At 39.1% G+C, this 20,902-nt stretch overlaps 1 protein-coding gene across 2 annotated transcripts in view; it reads left to right on the forward strand.

Annotated features, from left to right (window-relative positions):
• The window catches only part of atr (ATR serine/threonine kinase), a 140,425-nt gene that overhangs the window by 82,152 nt on the left and 37,371 nt on the right, over positions 1–20,902 (forward strand). For both annotated transcript variants that reach the window (XM_059993514.1, XM_059993520.1), the window contains 11 exons: positions 899–1,014; positions 4,424–4,544; positions 6,325–6,462; positions 7,233–7,440; positions 11,146–11,324; positions 11,745–11,909; positions 13,118–13,209; positions 16,575–16,666; positions 18,713–18,890; positions 18,982–19,167; positions 20,202–20,361. In XM_059993514.1, coding sequence (XP_059849497.1) covers positions 899–1,014; positions 4,424–4,544; positions 6,325–6,462; positions 7,233–7,440; positions 11,146–11,324; positions 11,745–11,909; positions 13,118–13,209; positions 16,575–16,666; positions 18,713–18,890; positions 18,982–19,167; positions 20,202–20,361 — 1,635 coding nt within the window. The remainder of the gene's footprint in view (positions 1–898; positions 1,015–4,423; positions 4,545–6,324; positions 6,463–7,232; positions 7,441–11,145; positions 11,325–11,744; positions 11,910–13,117; positions 13,210–16,574; positions 16,667–18,712; positions 18,891–18,981; positions 19,168–20,201; positions 20,362–20,902) is intronic.

Below are 20,902 nucleotides of genomic sequence, written 5' to 3' on the forward strand. Positions count from 1 at the left end.
TGCATTAGGTCTGTAGCCTTCTGTACCTAACTATTCAAATGCCTCTCTGGTTCCTCTGAAATGTTATTGCAGCTGCCTCCACCACTCCATCTGGGAGCACATCTCTGTGTGGAACAGTTTTCCCCTTTTAGTATCCTACCTCTCATTTGAAAGCTATACCCTCTTGCTTTAGGCAACCCTACAATGATGAAGAAAAGAATTCTTACAATTTACCCTGTCTGTATCTTATACCTCTCATAACCTTAAATATGTTCCACTCATCTGTCAGTACTTCTCACTTGAGGTAAAAGAAACCTAGCCTATCCAATCTTTACATGTAACTGAAGTCCTCCAGTATAGAAAATATCCTGGGGAATCACTTCTGCACATTCTCCAGCACAATCTCATCCTTCCTATAGAACTGCACAATATTTCAAGAGTTGCCAAACCAATGGTGTGTTAAATTTCAGCATGACATCCAATTCATGTATGTCACACCCCATCTGCTGAAGGCAAGCATGCCTTGTGCCTTCTTTACAACTCCTGTACAGTTGTGTTGCCACTTTCAGGGCATCTTGGATTGATAACCCAACTTCTCTGTTCATTAACGTTCAGCCCCAACCATTTACTGTACCCTTAAAAAGCTGATGCTGAGCTGCCACCTTAACTCATAGTCCTTCTGGTGAAAGTACCAAAGTACTATTTGGTCTGTAGTTCTAGGATTTAGAACTTGTAACGTTTGCTTATAGGGCCAAAGACAAAACTCTCATTATCTCAATTGGAACCAGTAGCATCCAAAGAAACATCTCATAAGCAGAAGCTGGTGGAACTATAGGTACATTGCTTGATAAATTACATTAGAGGTGTTTTGCTAATTTTGGTTGTGTTATGTTGAATGTTAATAAAATTGAACTTTTAGGAGCTGCTACAGATATATAAATGCAGGGAAGGAAAGTCTGATTGTCCAGGGCGCAGATTGTGGAGGAGTTTTCCAGAGCATGTACAGGAAATACTGGAGCCTCATCTAAACACGAGGTAATCTAATCTTCTTTTATCATGCGAAACAGCACTTCTTCAAGCAACTTTGCTGTACCAAAGTTGTTCACCTCAGCAATTTTCAGGCTTTATTTCCTTCTCTCTATTTCCTCATTCTCCCATTTTTTATTTCTACTCCTTTATTGTGTCTCTCTGTTGAATTGCACTGGAAGACTGATTTTAGAGTTCAATCACTGAAATGGAACTATATTTACATCCTACTTGATGTATCACACGGAGCGCTGATTTGTTTTAGCAGTCATGGTTCTGGACTGTGAATATTCATAGATATATTGAATTTTTTCAAAGAACCATGAGTGCAGACCATTCTGGGAACTGATAATAGCCATTCCATGTTTGACAGATGACCCAGGTCCTGTGGTCGCTCTCATCTCCTGTTGGATGTGATGGAAGCTGCAGCTCCCTCAGCCTAGAGTTCTCAATGTTAGCAAGCTCAGTAACAGTTGGTAGTCATGTGATAAGGTTTACCTATTTGTGGTACTTCTGTCTTTGTAAGAGTAAATTTTATTTTGCTCACTATTTGAACCCATAAACCATTTTTTATATTTCGTAATAATCTTGAAAGCTAGTGAAGTAGAAACAGGCAGATGGAAATGACAAGGTTGAAATGGATATAAGTTCAGTGTGCAATTTTAAAAGAAATGAAAGAAGTGAATGAGTTATGTTTATGCACAATTCTTCGAGTGTGGCAAGGTTGGCTAACTGCTATCACAGCCCAAAATTCCCAATGTTTTATTATCAGAAGATGCAAAGCATACAGACTCTAAATAAAGTTCTTGTTTGGTCCTATGTTGTAGAATTGTGTTTCATTCTAATAACCACATTTCAGAACCTGATGCTTTTAGGGAGGACTTGGAAGAGATTGCAGTCATGTGGATGAAGTAGAATAGTTATTTTTAACAGAAAGTTAAGAAGAGATGTGATAACGATGTTCTAAATCATAACGAGTTTTAACAGAATACAGAAAATAAAAGAAAAATATTTTTTCTTTTCTGGTGGCTGAAGATTCAGATTGGAGATGATTATTTAAATATCCTGAAGTAACTTAAAGGAAAATTATTCATGGATGTGGTTAGGATTTCATTTGCATTGCCTGATATACCTGTAGTGTTGGATAGTGCTCCATTAGTAGTGTTACGAACCCCGTAACTGGGTCACTTACCAGCAAAGATAGAGAGGTCCGTTGAAGTCTGATGATACGATTTTTAACAGTATTTATTAGTAAAAATACACAAAAATAATATCAATGCAAACATACAGATAATATACGTCGTCAATACTAAATCTAAAAGTGGGGGTATAATAATAATCAATAAGAAATAAGCTCTATCGTTGTCTAGGGAATAATGTATTGTCCGATGGAAATATAAAAGTCACTCAGTTCATGCAGGCTGCAGCCTTTGGGGACCGCTGGGTTTGCAATGGTTAGAGAGAGAGAGAGAGATTTGGAGAAAAACTTGCTGATTCCTTTTATGATTTCGATCCGTCGGAGTCTCATTAGTGTGGCCGTTCACTTGTGGCCTCTCCTTTAGCTAAGCCGTTCTTCTGTGGCGAGCCTGCCAATCCCAGGCAAGGGAAGGACGCACACGAGCCCCCACCGGCTGTCGCTATTAAACGCTGTCACAGTATTTTTAGCGTTTCTCCTGGTGCGTCTAAAGGGGTTGTTCCCCAGACCCTCTTTTATCCTTACTCACGGGGTCTCAGATGTCAATCAGGTTGGGATGATGCAATCCCTCAACCAGCCCACTCTGGTCGTCCCTTGAGGGGCTTAAATGAATAGTACAGTACTCAATACACAATTCTGTCTCCAAGAGACAATAGCTGTTATCAATGGTTTTGTTTCGCTGAGGCCAGGACACATTCCAAACCTTGTGGATTCTCTCTCATTTCCTGGGTCCCAGACCCGAATTAATAGCGATCTTGCGATTCTCATGAAGGAGGGGGCGACTTTGTACCTTTCGGCCCCTCAGAGTTGCGGCACATTCATAACAGTAATCTTCCAAAAGTTAGAGTAAAGTTATTATCATCATATACTACCCTGAGATTCATTTTGTTGAAGGCATTTACAGGAAAATAAAGAAATCTGATAGAATTTATAACAACTTTACACAAACCAAGTCTGATAAGCAACCAATGTGCAAAAAAAGTTACGTTGTGTAAATAAATAAACAAACAAACAATACTGGGAAAGTTAGTTGAAGAACTCTTGAAAGTGAGTCTGTAAGGTGTGGAATCAGTTCAGAATTGAGGTGAGTGAAGTTATCCATACTGATTCAGGAGCCTCATGGTTGTAGGGTAATAACTGTTCCTGATGTGGTTGTGTGGAACCTAAAGTATCTCCTGCCCGATGGTAGTTAGGAGAAGAGAGAATGGCCTTGGATGGTGGGCTTCCTTGATAATGGATGCTGTTTTCTTGTGGCACTGCTCCTTATAAATGTGCTGAATGGTGAGGAGGGCTTTATCTGTGACTGTATCCACAACTTCCTGGGCATTGGTGTTTCCATTAGGCAGTGATAGAACCAGTCCGGATACTCTTCACTTTCTTTGTGATGGTACTTGGGTACTGGTCCCAGGACAGATCCTCTGATAGGATAATGGCAAGGAATTTGTAGTTTTGACTCTCTTCACCTCTGGCTTTTTCCTCTTGCCGTCAAGTTGAATAGATATTTGAAAGAGAAAATATTTCATTTATTTTCAAGAGGGGAAAATAATTATAATATATTATATATAAATAACACAGAGCAGAGCAGTATAGGAGTAGGCCTTTCAGCCCACATAGTCGGCATTGGCCATGATGTTAGTCTAAATTAGCTCCAGCTGCCTGCAATGGTCTGTGACCCTCCATGTTTTCTGCCTGTTTATGTGATTGTCTGAATGCCCCTTAAATGTTGCTATTACATCTGCTTCTACCACTTTCACTGGCAGCATATTCTTGGCAGTTACCACTGTACCGTAGGGAAAGAAGCTTCTGTCAGAAATCTCCTTTAAACTTTCTCCTTTCACCTTAAATCTATGTCCTCTGGAATTTCTGACATTTCCACCCTGAAAGAAAGATTCTCAATCTGTGCCACTCCTAATTTTACTGTATAAACTTATATCAGGTCTCATCTCAGCTTCTGACATGTCAGAGAAAATTATGCAAGGTTGTCCAACCTCTCATAGCCAAATCTCTCCATTCTAGGCAACATCCTGGTGAAGGTCTGTACCTTCTACATGTTCTCCACATCTTTCCTGCAGTGTGGCTATTGGATAGGAACATGAATATTTTGCCAGCAGCTGTGTAAAAAATGCCTCACAATAATTGGGTGAAAATAAATGTATTATTAACATATTGAGAGATGTGGATATAGCAGATCTATTTATTTAAAATACACTTGTGCTTTTAAAGGTATAAAAGTTCTCAGAAGACTTGGGACTGGGTCAGCATTAAGAAGCCATTTTACCTTGGTAAGCATGACAGAAATTTTGCGGACTGGTCAGCAACATGGGCTGGCTACCTGACAACAAAGGTGAGAATGCTGATATTGGATTACTGACAAATTAGTCTTGCATCTGTCTTGCCTTCTCCTCTTGTGTTAGATATTTTGCCAATGATAGATACACAGCATCCAAAAATGGTCTTTTTTATTAGTTTTATACATTTTACAGATTAAAAAATCCCAAATCACAATGAGGAACATTAATACAGTGCAAAATTAAGCATACAATGACGATATGATACAAAGAAAGAGAATTTTTAAAAAAAGCACCTAAATTGAAGACAAGTAAACTTAGTATCCTCCCCAAGCCCCACAACACAAAAAAAAAACTCCAGACCAACCACAACACAATATAGAGAATATAAATCAGGACAATCAAACTCCCAGACTGTGAATACACTCAGCAATAGAGGATAATAATGTCTACTACCAGAAAAAAAAAGGGAGCTGAAAGCAAGGGACCGAAAAGAAAAAAAACCCTAGTCAAGAGGAAGGTTATGAAAGTACTCGATAAAAGGTCCCCAGACCTTATGGAACTTTAGGTCCGAATTAAGAACTGAATAATGAATTTTATTGAGGTCCCAGCAGGCCATAATGTCGTTAAGCCATTGAGCATGAGTGGGCGGGGCGACATCTCTCCATCTAAGGAGGATCAAGTGTCTAGCCAGGAGAGAGGCAAAGGATAATATTCGGCATTTGGTCGGACTCAGACATAAATCTGTCTCGCCCCAGAAGCCGAACAAAGCAATTAAGGGGTTTGGTTCTAGGTGCTGATTCAGAATATACGATAACATAGTGAAGACATCTTTCCAAAATTTCTCCAAGCTAGGACAGAACCAGTACATATGAATGAGAGAGGCCAAAAATGGTCTTTTGAATGCAGCTTGACATTTTTTTTTTGAGAAGCACCATAAAGTTATTAAAACTGCATATGAGTTAACACTAAGTCCATTCCTTTCACATTATTGGTTGAAAATAATATGATTAGCCGATGGCCCTTATCATGTTTTCCTTCTTACCCCTCCAACCTATGTCTTGTGTAGTATTATGTGACAACCATGGATGTTGCGTCCCAGCTGTCTACATTATATGCAAGCCAGGACAGTATGATATGGAGAGCAAGCCGTTGCCCATACGGCAGGCTTTTCTCCCTCTCCATCAGCTGATAAGCGAAAGGAATGGCAGACACCAATATAGTTTAACACCTGCAGTGACACAGGAGTAGTTAGTCAAATGTTGAAGGATTGCTTTAGGGATTCCAGTTTAGGATTTTCCCTTGGGGTTTACTCTCAAAGCCTTTTCCATGAGTGGGTGTGGCCACAAGGCAGCAGAAGTTTGAGATTAAGTTTTCCGCTTCCTGGATGAGCTGCCCACTATGGCTTCCCGAACTGACCAGTCTTAAGGCGCCTCTGACCTGCCTTTGCTCCTGTCATTAGAAACTGTTCTGCCGGGCTTAGCAGCTAAGCCACACATGAAGGTCAGGAGCTGGATGGGTATCAGACACTATTTGAGACGCACACCATTGGGAGCATTTAATAGGTAGAGGGAGCTTAACCCCAGTCCAACCCCAGCAAAAACAATGTTAAGGAATTATAGTAGTAATACATAGCAAGTAATACATTGCACTCTAAAATTGAAACATATAAACTCTCTGCCTGTGATAGTTATCATTCTGAAGCTAATCAATACTTTTAGAGTTCAGCTTGAACTTTTAGAAAGCACCTGTTAAAATTTGAAGTTAAGATGTTTTAAGCAAAAAAATAGTCGTAAATACATTATCTCGAAATGTAATATCTGGGTTTTTTTTTAGGTTCGACATGACCTAGCTGGGAAAGTCTTTGATTGTTGCAGTTTTATCATGAAACATGACTTCAAAGTGACGATCTATCTGCTACCTCATATTCTAGTTTATGTTTTACTTGGATGTAATGAAGAAGATCAACAGGAAGTGAGTAGCTCATAAGTTTGGAAAATCTGGCAACTACACAAACTTCTCAGTTCATTACAAAAGTCGTCATTCTGCTTCTGTTTTGCATGAGTACCATAAGAGTAAAGGTAGCTTGTTACTCAACTAGTTCTAAGAATAGGAAAAAAGACAATTCTACACAATATTCATATTTCAAAGCTTATTCCTGCTCTGGAAGTTGTACTATTTAATGCCCTTTTCCTTACTGTGGTGTACACAAATGCTGTGAAGTTTGACCCGATCCGTGTCACTGTTCAATGTACAGTGCTTGGCTGAGGGAAAAAAACAAAAGTACATTTTAAACCAGTAGACAGTTTAAATTGCTGATCTTTTGCAGGAGATTATGGGATAGGGTATATTTACAAAAATAATTTAAAGAAAAAATATATTTTACCATCATAGCACAAAGCAATCTGAAAATAAATATTAGAGTGATTTTTGAAGCTAGTATTTTAAAATGTATTTTAATTGAAGTTCACATTTTGTTTTAGTTCTGGTATATATATTGTAAAATTGGGTAAATGCTGTAGAATATAATCATATAATGAATCGATCTTATTAGTTGTAAGCAAGAACTTTATAGTTGTTTAATTTGCTGTGGACAATTTGTGAAATAGTCTATTTAAAAGTTATTGGTTCCTTGAACCTATTGACAATTTAGGAATTAAAATGCTGACCATAGAAGAAATAGTGTTACCTTCGTACTTAATCCAATTAAAATCTTGTGGAGTAACATTTTATTTCTGCTGCAGGTCTACTCTGAGATGATGGCTGTCCTAAAACACGATGAAGCCTGGGACAGGAGGTTGCAGGACAGTGCATCAGATCTGAGTCAGTTGAGTACACAGACTGTTTTTTCGATGTTGGATCATCTTGCACAGTGGTCGAGGCACACACTTCAGGCTCTCAGTTCTGAGAAAAGTGGAAGCAGATCCAGCAAGGACAGAGGGGGCCCAAATGGTGAGTTCTTAAAAGTAATGTAATTCTGATTGTTCCTCAAGAGCTAGCAATTGTTGGAGGGATTTGTTGGTAGCTATTTCAAAATGAAGACATCAAATATCCAATTAAATATGGAATAACTTATGTTTACAATTTCAGATTAATGGGTTTAAGTAACTCGCAGTATTATTTATTATTATGCTGTGCAAGATTAAATGGAATCTTCTAGCAGTTGATCCTAACCTGACAGAAAAAAGCAGTGAGGAAGTCAAAATGCTTCAAAAGACTTCCAACAAGGTCCAAAATGTGCAATTTATGAAAAAGTTATGACGTAGTTGCTTGTAGATATCTACGGTATTGTTACTTGTAGGTATCTATTATTCCTTTATGGAATACACACAGAAATAATGTTTTTTGTGTTAGGTCATGTCTTTCTAATGTATATACCATTTGCACTGTGTACATCTTGCCAAACACTATGTTCCTTCTTGACTTGGCTTAAAATCCTTGTAAATTTTCATGTTGTACTACATGGAATTTTACAGTGGTCCCCAACCACCGGGCTTCGAGGAAACGATATGATTTGGTGATATAAAATGATATGAGTCAGCTGCACTTTTCCTCATTTCCTGTCACACCCACTGTTGAACTTGAACGCACACGAGGTCATCAGTTGGACATTAACCTACAACTACTTGATGAGTAAAAACCAAATGTCACTTGAGAGTTTCTTTGGAAGAGGTGGTAGGGGACATAAAAGGCCTAATGATGATGCTTACGCAGAGACAGCTGAGGCCGAGACTGCAAAAAAAAAGAAAGCTTCCTTCAACAGAAAATACGATGAGTCGTACGTAAAGTATAGCTTTAATGCGACCGCTGACTCGCACGCTCTAAGCCCCCTGTGTGTGATATGTGGCAACAAAAGCAATGAAGCCCTCAAAACTGTGTGTCTAATGAGGCAGTGAAGCTCTCAGAACTACTTTGGCACCTTGAATCCAAGCACCCTACACTTAAAGACAAACCCGTTGAGTTTCTTGAGCAGAAAAAACTTGAGCAAGTGGGACAGAAGCAAGTGCTGAGAGCCACCACCTCCACAAATGCTGCTGCTCTGAGAGTGTCGTACTTAGTGGCTAGCCGTATTGCTAAGGCTAAGAAGCCTTTCACTGTTGGTGAAGAATTGATTCTGCCTGCTGCCAAGGACATGTGCCGTGAACTGTTGGGAGAAGCTGCAGCTAACAAGATGGCAGAGGTTTCTCTTTCAGCTACCACAGTTTCAAAGAGAATCAATGACATAGCGGAGGACCTCGAAGTACAGCTGTTGGAATAGCTTAACGAGTCATCATGGTATGCTATCCAGGTCGACGAGTCTATTGATGTCGACAACAAGGCAATACTACTGGTTTATGTGTGATGTGCACGAGGATATGTTGTGTGCACTGCCACTGCCAATTAACACAACTGGGGCAGAACTACTCAAGTCTTTGAATGACTGCATGTCAGGCAAACTGGACTGGTCATTCTGTGTTGGAATATGCACAGATGGGGCTGCAGCTATGACTGGACAGCTGTCTAGTTTTACTACTCGAGTCAAAGAGGTTGCTCCTGAATGCCAGTCTACACACTGTGTCATACGCAGGGAAGTGCTGGCTAGCCAAAAAATGTCACCTGATCTTAACAGCATATTGAGTAACTTGTTGAAGTTATCAATCACATCAAAGTAAAAGCCCTTAACTCATGTCTGTTTGAGCAGCTTTGTGAGGAAATGGATGCAGAGCACAAACGCCTTCTCTTTCACACTGACGTCAGGTGGCTATCAAGGGGGAGAGCCCTGGCCGGGGTCTTTGAATTAAGAAAGCCGCTACAGAGATTTCTTTCAGGAAAAAAGTCACCATTGGCAGCACACTTCAGTGACAAGGAGTGGATAGCAAAACTCGCTTCTCTGTGTGACATCTTCAATCTGCTCAATGAACTCAATTTGTCACTTCAGGGGAGAATGGCAATTGTCTTCAAGTTGGCAAAGCCAAACTGGAACTGTGGGGACGGCGAGTGGACAGGGGCATATTTGACATGTTCCCAACATTAGCTGGGATTTTGGGAGAGACTGAGGCTGCACCGTCCTTCTCATTGCTGGTGCGCGATCACCTATCTTTGTTGGTGACAGAATTCGAGCGTTACTTCCCAACCGCAAATGACCCAAGACATGCAAAGGACTGGGTCACAGACCCATTTGTGAATGTCCCCGGTAAATCATCCATGTCAGCACGGGAAGAAGATCAAGTCCTTGAGCTTGCAAATGACGGTGGGCTGTAAAGTATGTTTGACATAACATCTCTGCCGGCATTCTGGATCAAAGTCAAGGCTGAATATCCTGAGATAGCCACAAAAACACTGAAAACATTGCTTCCATTTCCAACATCATATCTCTGTGAAACGGGGTTTTCTGCAATGAATGCTACAAAAACTAAATTGCAGAATAGACTGGACATAAGGAACCCCCTTCGAGTATCGCTGTCTCCCATCACCCCTTGATGGGACTGTCTTGTTGCAGGGAAACAAGACCAGGGCTCCCACTGATTCAGCGATATTGGTGTGTTGCAATGATTTTACATGTTCATATGAGGAAAATATGCGCTTTGCGTTTAATATTAAATTTGTTAGATAAACCCTTTTAGAAAGGAAATTGAGTATTTTAGCCAGTTAATACCCCCCCACCCCCATCAGCCGGTCCGCAAGAATATTGTCAATATTAAACTGGTCCGTGGTGCAAAAAAGGTTGGTGACCCCTGCTGTAGCAGGACAAACCAGACACTCTCCCCACTGCACTTCTCAAGACCTAGTTGCAGCCTAGAAGGAATGCCTGGTCCAAATAACTGGCTGAACTCCAAGAGGTATTTCTGGGTGGTGAGGGTTCAGAACTAGTTCAATCCCAGCTATCAAATGTTGCATGTGTGTCTCCTGATTGGTACATCATGGAACAATTACAGACCAGAATTAGTCTGACTCTTGATTTTTTAATTCCCCTTTTTATTGAAAAATAATTTCACCGATTGATGTTTATTTCTATTCCTTATATAAATAGAGCAAAATCACACAATTTTCTTTCTTCCAAAGCTAAGAAATATTTTGTTTGTAACCTCCTAAAATTAGGTCAAGATTGTATTAAATGAATTAAAAAATTTTCATACAACATTAAATCTTTCTTCTAAATTCCTTGCTGAGCATTTCACTTTTTAAATATTTTGACAAATTATTTTCAGTTCATTGAATTATCATGGGGAATGTCAGTTGATTTAAGTTGCCTGTACTAGAAGTTTTCTTCTTGTTATTTAAATAGCCTGATCTTTCACCATTACCTTAGAAGTTTCAAATTCGTGAATAAATTGGTATAGCAGTATTGACATATTCTTATCATATATTCTTATATCATATCTTATATATCATATATACTGATCTTATTGGGTAAGAGGAAGGATTTTTTAATAACCCCTGCATTCATAATGTAATAACATTTCACACAGATTTTACCTCATGTTAAAGATTGTAGTTGACCAGTGCATTATTTGTTTTGATTAGTCTCACTTTAGGTCCTTGTATGCTAATACAGTGAAGTCGAATGAAAGATTTTATTTGAGCAAGATCTGTGGTTGTAGCTTTGGAAATCTGATGTGCATTATTTTGACAAAATGTAATCGCCTACATGAAGCTATACTTGGTTTCTTTTTGCAGTTTCAAGCTCAGAGTATAAAGAATATAAAAATGTCACCTCCTTTCTGGACCTCATACCCCAGGATGTGCTTGCCATCGCTTCTTTTCGTTCCAAAGCTTATACCCGTGCGGTGATGCACTTTGAGTCTTTTATTGCAGAAAAGAAAGAGAACATTCAGCAACACCTTGGATTTTTGCAGGTCAAAAGAATAGATAAGTGGTAGAAATTTTCCGAATGATCAATACTTACTAAATCTAGAAAGAGATCTATTGTTATGTATTAGAGTTCAAAATATCTCTCATAATAATCTACAAAAGCTATGCATTCTTCTCTCTGAATGTTGTCTTAAGGAATGTTCTTTATTGAATATTGTGTTTAAAGTAACTTAATTCCTCTTTATAGACTTTGCTTTATTAATGTTTTCAGTGGTTTCTGTTTAATATGAACAATGTAACATGTATTTTGTTACATGATTCTCAATGAATAGATTAATCACATATTTGATAAATGTATAATGACAAAAACATTATCTTTTAAAAGACAGTTGTGATAAAGTTAATAGAAAGAAATGAAAATTACTTCTACAAGTAGCAACTGACCATTCTTGTTCCAAATGCAGAAGCTATATGCAGCAATGCATGAAGCAGATGGAGTGGCTGGAGTTAGCGCAATCCGTAAGGGAGAACCATCTCTTAGAGAACAAATTTTGGAACACGAGAGCAGTGGACTGTTGAGAGATGCTACCGCCTGCTACGATCGGGCTATTCAGTTAGAACCTGATGAGGTAAATATCAGAATAAAAGTTCTAAGGAATACCTTCACGTTAACTGCAATTTAATCATTTGGTATGAAGTTAAAGCCAAAAATTTTAATTGAACATTGATTTGCAAAGATCAGTATCGTTTTAGAGACCTTATACAAACAAATTATTGTCTCTGTAGTGCAATGCACATAAAATGCTGGAGGAATTCAGCAGGTCAGGCAGTATCTATGGAGGGGAATAAACAATTGATGTTTCAGGCCAAGGCCCTTCACCAGGACTGGAAAGGAAGGAGGCAGAAGCCAGAAAAAGATAGTGGGGTGAGGGAGAGGTGAACAAGCTGGTGGATGATAGGTGAGTCTAGGTGAGGGGGAAAGCTGGGTGGCTGGGGGAGGGAGGATGAATGGGAATGAAGTGAGAAGTTGGGGGATGATAGGCAGATGAGATAAAGGACTGAAGAAATAATCTGATGGGAGAGAGCAATGGACTATGGGGATAAGAAGGGAACATGGGGGGAACCAGGGAGAGGTGATGGCCAGGTTATGAAGTGGGGAAGGGGAAAAGTAAGGGGTGAAAGGGCCATCATAATGAGAGAAAACAAAAGGAGGGTGGTAACTGGAGTGGTCACTGGAATTTAGAGAAGTCTGTGTTTATATCATCAAGCTGGAGACTAGGCAGATTATGATGTGTTCCTCTTCCGACCTTCAGCCCATTAGGTACGTGCACTGACACCGTACTGAACTACATAACCTTGGCTGGTCTAGGTTTGTCACCTTGCCTTTTCTAAACTCCCAAATGAAGCCAGAACACTAGGAGGGGTAATATAGCCAATGAAGGTCAAAAGGCAGACATACTGTATGCAGCTCTGCTGGTATACGCACATAAATAGATCACAGGTAAATAGGATCTGGTTCAGCTGTGATCTTTCTCTCATTGTGATTGTGACATATTCCCGAGGAGCAGCTTTTCTCCACAAATATTTGGAGGTCTGCTGGTGTGAATGATAATTCCTCAGGTCACTTTGCTTTTCATCTGTTTGGTATTCTTTTTCTCAGAAAATACCTGTCCTGTATCCAACTCCTCATGTTAATTAGATGAGTAAGGTGCCATATTATTGTGATTTGAATATTTAATTGTTGAGGTGATCACTGTAAGACAAATAATGCTTATGAATGTTATATATGATTGTTGGAAGGGATGATTTAAAATGGCATTCTTTTATCTTGAATCAGATAATTCATTACCATGGATTGATGAAATCTATGCTTGGGCTTGGCCAGCTGTCTACAGTCCTCACTCAGGTTAATGGAGTGCTTGCAAGCAGGTACAGTCATTGTTTACTCAACTTTTTATTATATTGCTTATGGAATAGTAACTTATTCTTATTATATTGCTTATGGAATAGTAAAAATTGCTGAGGTAATTTCACATTAGTGAGTTTTGCATTTTTAACAAAGCTCCGGTAGCTAAATCCACTTGTTCATCAATTATTGTGAAGGGTAGGTCTAACAATTGAATGTTGTAGTTTCTTATGTGCTCTCATTTTATACAAACAGATAAACAAAAATAAAAATTATTTATACAGGAGACATCATGGTGTTTCTGTGGAGGATATAATCTAAAACACAATACCAATTCACCTTGCATTCCTTGAAAATAACTATCTTCTGCATGATTTAACATATGTAGTTGACATGAACTTTGATTCATTTTTTGTGAACTTCTCATTCACTAAGGATAATTTGTTGATCTCTCAATCTACCTTGTTGTGGTTGCTGCACTGCAGTTTCCCTGGGACTGTAATACAGGTCATCTACCTTGAATCCAGTAATCAATAATCCGCTAGTGTGGACATAATCTTTGCCAGCCTAATTTAAAATTTCCTGTATTGCTGTGCCAACCCGTCACCACTGTTTTGGCTGCTGGCTGCTGGCATGGTCTTTAAAGGAAGCAAGTCATTCCTATACGTTATCCTGCATTTTTTTATAACCTGTGTTTTTCTAGCCCCAGTCATGTCTTCATTGAATAAAGAAAGTGCTTCTTGTGGTGTAAAGCTCAAACACAGTATGAGATCTATACAAGATAAGGTGGAAGCTCTGAAAAAACTCAACAGTGGTGTGTCTGTGAAAAGCATACTCAACTTGTATAACATTGGCTATTCCACAGTTTATGATATAAAGAAACACAAAGAAAAGTTGCTCCAGTTCTTTGCTGACAGCGAATCAAAAAAAGATGTGCATAAGGAAAACAATGAAAGATGGAAGATGTTCACAACTAGATAAAGTTCTCATAAAGTGGTTTAAATTCTGTGTCAGAGAAGACATAGAACTGTCAGGAGATACGATAAAAGAACAAGCAAAATTATTTCATGAAGAATTAGGACTGGATTATGAGTGTGATTGTAGTGAAGAGTGGCTTCGGTGTTTCTAGCAGTGACATGACATAAAGTGCAGTGCAGTGTGTAGTGAAAAATGGCCAACAAACAAGGAAACAGCTGCTGAGTTTGTTGATGACTTTGCGAAGTTAGTTTCTGATGAAAATTTAAGTCCCGTACAATAGGACGAAACCACCTTATATTGGTGTTGTACTCCAAGTCAAACACTGACTGCAGAGGATGCAGAATCACCAACAAGTTATAAAGCATCAACAGATTGTGTCACTTCATCAAAAGATCAAAAGCATCAAAGATCATTAAAGCATCAAAAGATGTTGGGCTGCTCTAACGCCGCAGGAACCCACAGGTGTAAGTTGTTAGCCCCAGAGCTTTCAAAGGTATGAAGCAGTTTGTGGTAACTTACTGTGCCAACAAAAAAGGATGGATTACAACTCACATTACACTGGAATGGTTTAAACATTACTTTGTTCTTGAAGCGAGAGCTCACTGTGATTCTGTCAGTCTGGCCAAAAATTGTAAGATAATGCTGATTTTAGGTAACTGCTCTGCGCATCCAAAAGCAAAACTCTGGGTAAAGAATCATGTTTATAGTATCTTCCCATCACCTAACTGTGCGTCATTAATTCCACCTCTGGACAAAGGCATACTACGCTCTTTGAAGGCTGAATGCTCCCTATGTGTGAAGTGGCTACTGAGTGCAGTTGACTCTGGCAGACTAGTACATGAATTTGGAAAGAATTGCTTTTCATTTGTCATTTCTTTTTTCTTCATTATGCAAGTGTGAGATGATCGTCAAGTGGGTAGGAGATGTTTATTTAATCCTAACCTCACCACTTGCGATTACGAATCTGGCACTGCACAGATCCCAGCCATTCTGGATTTGTGATGGTCAACCTGTATTATAATCTGCACTTTTTATTACCTCTTTGTACATATATATGGAATGATCTGTCTGGGTGGCATGCAACCAAAAGCTTTTCACTGTATCCACATACATCTGACATTATTATAGCAATACTTTTGTTATATTAAAATGTAAGTTACATGTTGTGAGGTTTCAGCAATTCTTAATTTTTAAATTACAAGTTGTAAAAAGAGGCAAAAGGATATTTTAATTTTCTCCTCAAACTAAAATATTGTCACCCCAAGCAAATGCAATATATTTGAAAATGAAAAACTGATGAACCTGTGAAATACTAATCTTATACGAACTTATTTATTCTTTACTAAGAAGACACATGGTCAATTCATAAATGAAACTGAAATGTCAAAAGCTTGACTCACACATATCAAACCATATACTGTATCAAAAACTCCATTGATGCCACTTTGAACACTCACCAGTATGTTTACCTACAGAACCACTCTATGTCAGATACCACATCTGTTATAGTGTAGTTCTGTCTGAATACAGCACTGTGCAACTGGGTGTTGGACTTGCTAACCAGCAGACCTCAAAGGATGCATAACTGTACCTTCCTTTCCATCATCATCAACACAGGAGCCCTTGGGACTTGTGGTGAGCCCATTGCTGTACACTATGCTCACACACAACTGCACGGCCAAACACCGGAGTAATCACATTGTCAATTTTGCCAATGACTCGGCAATGGTGGGGCTCATAACCAACAATGATGAGACAGCCTACAGAGAGGTGGTGGAAGAGCTCGAGGCCTGGTGCCAGGCAAATAACCTCTTACCCAGTCAAGAAAGATCAGCATTGTCTCTACTTTCTGAGGAGGCTGAAGAGAGCTGGACTACGCACATCAACACTCATGTCATTGTAAAGATGCATCCATGGCAGGTCCACCAGACTTAAAAACAGTTATTTTCCCCCAAGCAGTAAACCTCCACCTGCACCCACTAACTCATCCCTCCACACTCCCCGACAACCACTACTTTATAATTTCCTGTCAGCCACTTTATGTACAGAAACTCCTGTGCCAAGCATCAGTTTATGGAAATACAACCAGCCTATGTATATGTTATCAAATGTATTGATTTTTATTGTTTTTTTAAATTGTTATGTTTGTTTTTTTTCTGTGCCACATTGGATCCAGAGTAACAATTATTTTGTTGTGTACTGGAAATGACATTAAACGATCTTGAATTTTGAATATGTAACATTTCGGTCCTTGAAACTTAAGATATTTATGTTATTAAAACAGAATAACTAGCAGAGAGGTAAGATAATTTAAAAAGATTTCCATGAACCTTTAGTAAATGAATCTTATGATAGTGTTGAAAATTCCACATATTAACCAAACAAGTCAAATCTGTTTTATTTCTTTCAGGCCTGAGTGGACCACTGAACTGAACACTTACAGAGTGGAGGCAGCCTGGAAATTGACCCAGTGGGAGTCGCTACAGAATTATGTAAACACAGGTAATAAAGGAGGCCAAATAAAACTAGAATTAAGCATTAAGGAGTGAATGTTGAAGTTCTATTTGGAAACAGCTTTTTAAGGAAATGTTCTATATGTGGCGACCCACTTTCTGCGCAGGCGAACCAGCTCACAAATAGCCAGCGCCCGGGGGAGACTTTGGTAATGCACCTCTGATGTCATTTCTGCCCGGAGAGGGCGGGCGCTAGGGATTAAATGCCAGCGCCGCGAAGTTTGAATAAACTAGTCTCCAAACGACTTACCGACTGCGTGCCATTATTTCAGCGCTGTGTGTAGCACATCGTTACATATGTATATTTATTCAGGCCTTACTGTTGGTTGATATTTCTTGCCTCTTTTTACTGCAAAGATTTCTCAGTCTTTCCTGATTAAGAATTGCACTGCAGTTGCAACAGTCACTGAATCTGTGTCCATCACCTTATGAGGTAATCTATTTCTACCACTGCATGTAAAAGTGGGGGTAAAAGTGAATACAAAACTAATCTTCGAAAGAGAATTGGATAAGTAACTTGTGGACAAAAATTGTGATAATATATATAGCATGGTGGATTGCTCCTCGAAAGATATGGATTAAATTTGATGGATGAAATTCCTTCCTCCTGTGTTCTGTGATTCTCTGAAATATTTTAAGGAATGAATCAAGTTCTGTTTCAGGAACTTCTAAGTGAGGATTTGGAATAATGTTGAAATCGAAAATACTTTTTTAAAAGATTTTGAGTGGGATGATGTTTTGTGGGCCAGTGATGGGAAAGGACATTGTGAACTTTATTCAATAAGTTTATTGGAGCATCCTTTTCAATTTTGACAAGCTGCAGAAGTTCTTCCCCATTTGAGTTTAATGCATGATGACATGAAAACCATGACCTTAACCAGTGGACAAAATTCCCCATCTAAGTGCGCACTTCTGTTCTGCAAGTCTGCATCGTCATCCAAGATGTTTGAATTCTTTTTGCCACAATACTGCAATCACCAATCTTCCTGCTAAATGGGAAACTATTCAATCCATGTCATCTCCACTGCACAATCAAGATCACCCCTGCTTTATCAACCTTGATGATTTACTGTGGCTGATGTTTGTGTATATATGTGCTTGTTCACTGAAGTACACAAGATTAGAAATTTTCCTCTGCCTACCTCCATCTACTGTATGATATCACCTTCCAATAACAAAGGTTCACAACAAGACTTCCTGAAGAAGAGATAGGATTTGAACCATGCTTCTAACACAAAGCTCTTGAAGATTCCTGTCCTTCTATCAATTTCTGAGTCATGTGTTTCCCTTTGGCAAGCAGTGGAGCAATTCCTTGAATATTCCTAATCCTTGAGCAGAATAAACAAACCAGCTTTATTGTCTTCTCCCAGGGCAACATCCACTGAGCCCTCACTTACACTCATTTAACTCTGATAGGCCAGCCATCTCATTCACATAAGACTTGTGAGACTGAATACCTGTTCTGAGCCCAGGCATGACAATGAGTGACCAGGTGGATGGAGGAAATGATTCAAAGAACTTTCGCTGAGGTACAACATCCTCAACACCTTGAAGTGGAGAAGTGTTTGGATGGCACTAAGAATGTTGAACTCAGTTGTGGATAACACACCGAATCCAGCATAGATGCTAGAAAGAGATCATTACCTCCTAATTATCTCTCCACCCTACTGACACACATCTCCTGGTGTGGCTTTTCTCAGCTCAGTTTGTCTCATTTTCACCTCATCAGACAACTTGAAAGCACAGAACTGGAATGGTAGCAATTCATCCTGCTCCTCAAAAGCCTGTCAAAAAATTTGTTCTGTAGCATAATGATAACAGCTCGAAAACCAGAATGTATTGTAATTTAATATTTCTTGCTGTTTTACTTCGGAGAATTTTTCCTTTTTCAAGAACTGATACAGAGAATACCCATAAAATGTTCACAAACCACAAAAATCATAAGCAAGCACCCTCTGTATGGTCATGCAGCTCAGATCACAGCTTTTGTTTTAAATTACGGTAAATAATATTCACTCTGGCACTTTTCTTTTAGAGTGGAAATCCTGCACTTGGAGCGTGCGACTTGGCCAGCTTTTGCTTCTTGCTAAGCAGAGGAATGTGGAGGGTTTCTATGAGCAGCTGCAGATTACCCGAGCAGAGCAGATAGTGCCACTCTCTGCAGCAAGTTTTGAACGAGGGTCGTATCAGCGTGGTTATGAGTACATCGTCAGGTACTATTGGGACAGAGAGTACTTCAGATATTTCTTATCCAGGCATGTTAATATCTCATTAACTGATTAAGCTTTTTTTCTGTTTGTTTAGGTTGCATATGTTATGTGAGCTGGAACACAGTGTCAAAGAACTGTTACATCAGCAGTCAAGGGACCACAGTGAACACCACATGCATCCTCTTGATTGGCAGGCTCGTCTAGAAATGACTCAGAATTCCTTTCGGACAAAGGAGCCAGTCTTGGCGCTGCGCAGAGCATTGCTCAGTGTTAGTAAAACGTATGTTGGCATTTTTTGTTTGCAGGTTTTAGTAATGATACATTTAGTCCAGAAACAGAGCAGTAAAACTTTTAATAGCAAATTTCTCAGGTTAATGAAGCCTGTATCAAATCTGGACTAATTATACAACTATATTAAATTTGCATATAAAAACACAAAATGCTGACAGAACTCAGCAGGCCAGACAGCATCTATGGGAGGAGGTAGTGACGACGTTTCGTTCGACCCGAAACGTCGTCACTACCTCCTCCCATAGATGCTGTCTGGCCTGCAGAGTTCTGCCAGCATTTTGTGTTTTTATTTATTTCCAGCATCTGCAACTTGCATTGCCTTTAAATTTGCATATATCTGCTTATGGCTGATTGTAGTTTTTCACACCCGTAGGTATATAAAACTAAGGTAATTTTTTTTTGTGAAAAGGCATAGAAACCATCAGGAAAAATTGTTGAGGCCAAACATTATTTCTTGAATTGATTGTTCCTCATTTGAGCACTGCAAAAATGGGATACCTATGTTACCTGCATTTAGAAGTTGAGATAAATTAATTTTGAGACTTATGTAAACAGCTGTGTGTCATTTCAAAGGAAGTTTCATGAAAATTATGTATTGCACCTATGGGAGGGTTAGACATGTAACATTGTGTTTGCCTGGTCTGGTTTCAGCAGTTTGGAGATTGGCACTGAAACCCCAGGTTATTCACAGTGGCAATACCTATACCAGGTATTATTAGAACATTTCATAACTTGAAGGTCATTAACAGAAGCCTGGAAATGGCCTGATTAGTTTGGGAGTGGTTAATAGGCAAAGACAATGTATGCATGACTGAAGGAAAAGTAGTTGACATGGCTTTTCAGAGGAGGCAATATTATTTTCTGAATTGTTAAATGCTGCCAATATGGGGATAGCAGGAAGGTGGAGCTGTGGTAGAATATCGATTATGATCATATTGAATTGTGGAATAGACATAAAAGAAAGCATGCTTTACTATTATTTCTACTTGTTTTCTTTTAATGTTAATATCTGATTTTTATTAGGGCTGAGTACAGTAAGTTGGTTGGAGAATGCTGGCTACAAAGTGCCAGAGTTGCCAGAAAAGCTGGACATCATCAAACCGCATACAATGCCCTCCTTAATGCAGGAGAATCAAGACTACCTGAGCTTTATGTAGAGAGAGCAAAGTGGCTGTGGTCCAAGGTATGCTTCCAGTTGATGAGCCGTTATTTGCAAATGTTATCAACTCTCTCAGATTCCACTATTTACAAATGCAATGGGGGTGATTCACAGTCACCAAATAACTTCTCAGCACCCCCATTTTTGTGGATAGGAGGAAACAAGAGCACCCGGAGAAAGGTTAGCTGATCATAAATCTACAAATTACACATAGGCATCACCGGAGATCAGAATTGAACTGTGCAGCTCATCCCCTGTCTAATACTGCCTTTTTAAAGCTGACTACTTTGCATATGACAATTATATATTAAACAAGTGATAAAGATGTAGATTAACTTTATTTGTCACATGTACATCAAAACATACAGTGAAATGTGTCGTTTGATCAAATCTACAGGTGTTGCATGCTTCCAGCGCCAACATAGTGTGCCCACAACACTTCAACCCTAACTGCGTCTTCAAAGTTCAAGTTCCAAAGTACATATATGTAAACATATATAGTCCTGACAATACTTTTCTTTCAGGCAATCACAGTTTAGAATCTGGGAGGAAAACAGAGCAAATA

Source organism: Hypanus sabinus, chromosome 2, assembly GCF_030144855.1.
Source record: "Hypanus sabinus isolate sHypSab1 chromosome 2, sHypSab1.hap1, whole genome shotgun sequence".
Taxonomy (NCBI): domain Eukaryota; kingdom Metazoa; phylum Chordata; class Chondrichthyes; order Myliobatiformes; family Dasyatidae; genus Hypanus; species Hypanus sabinus.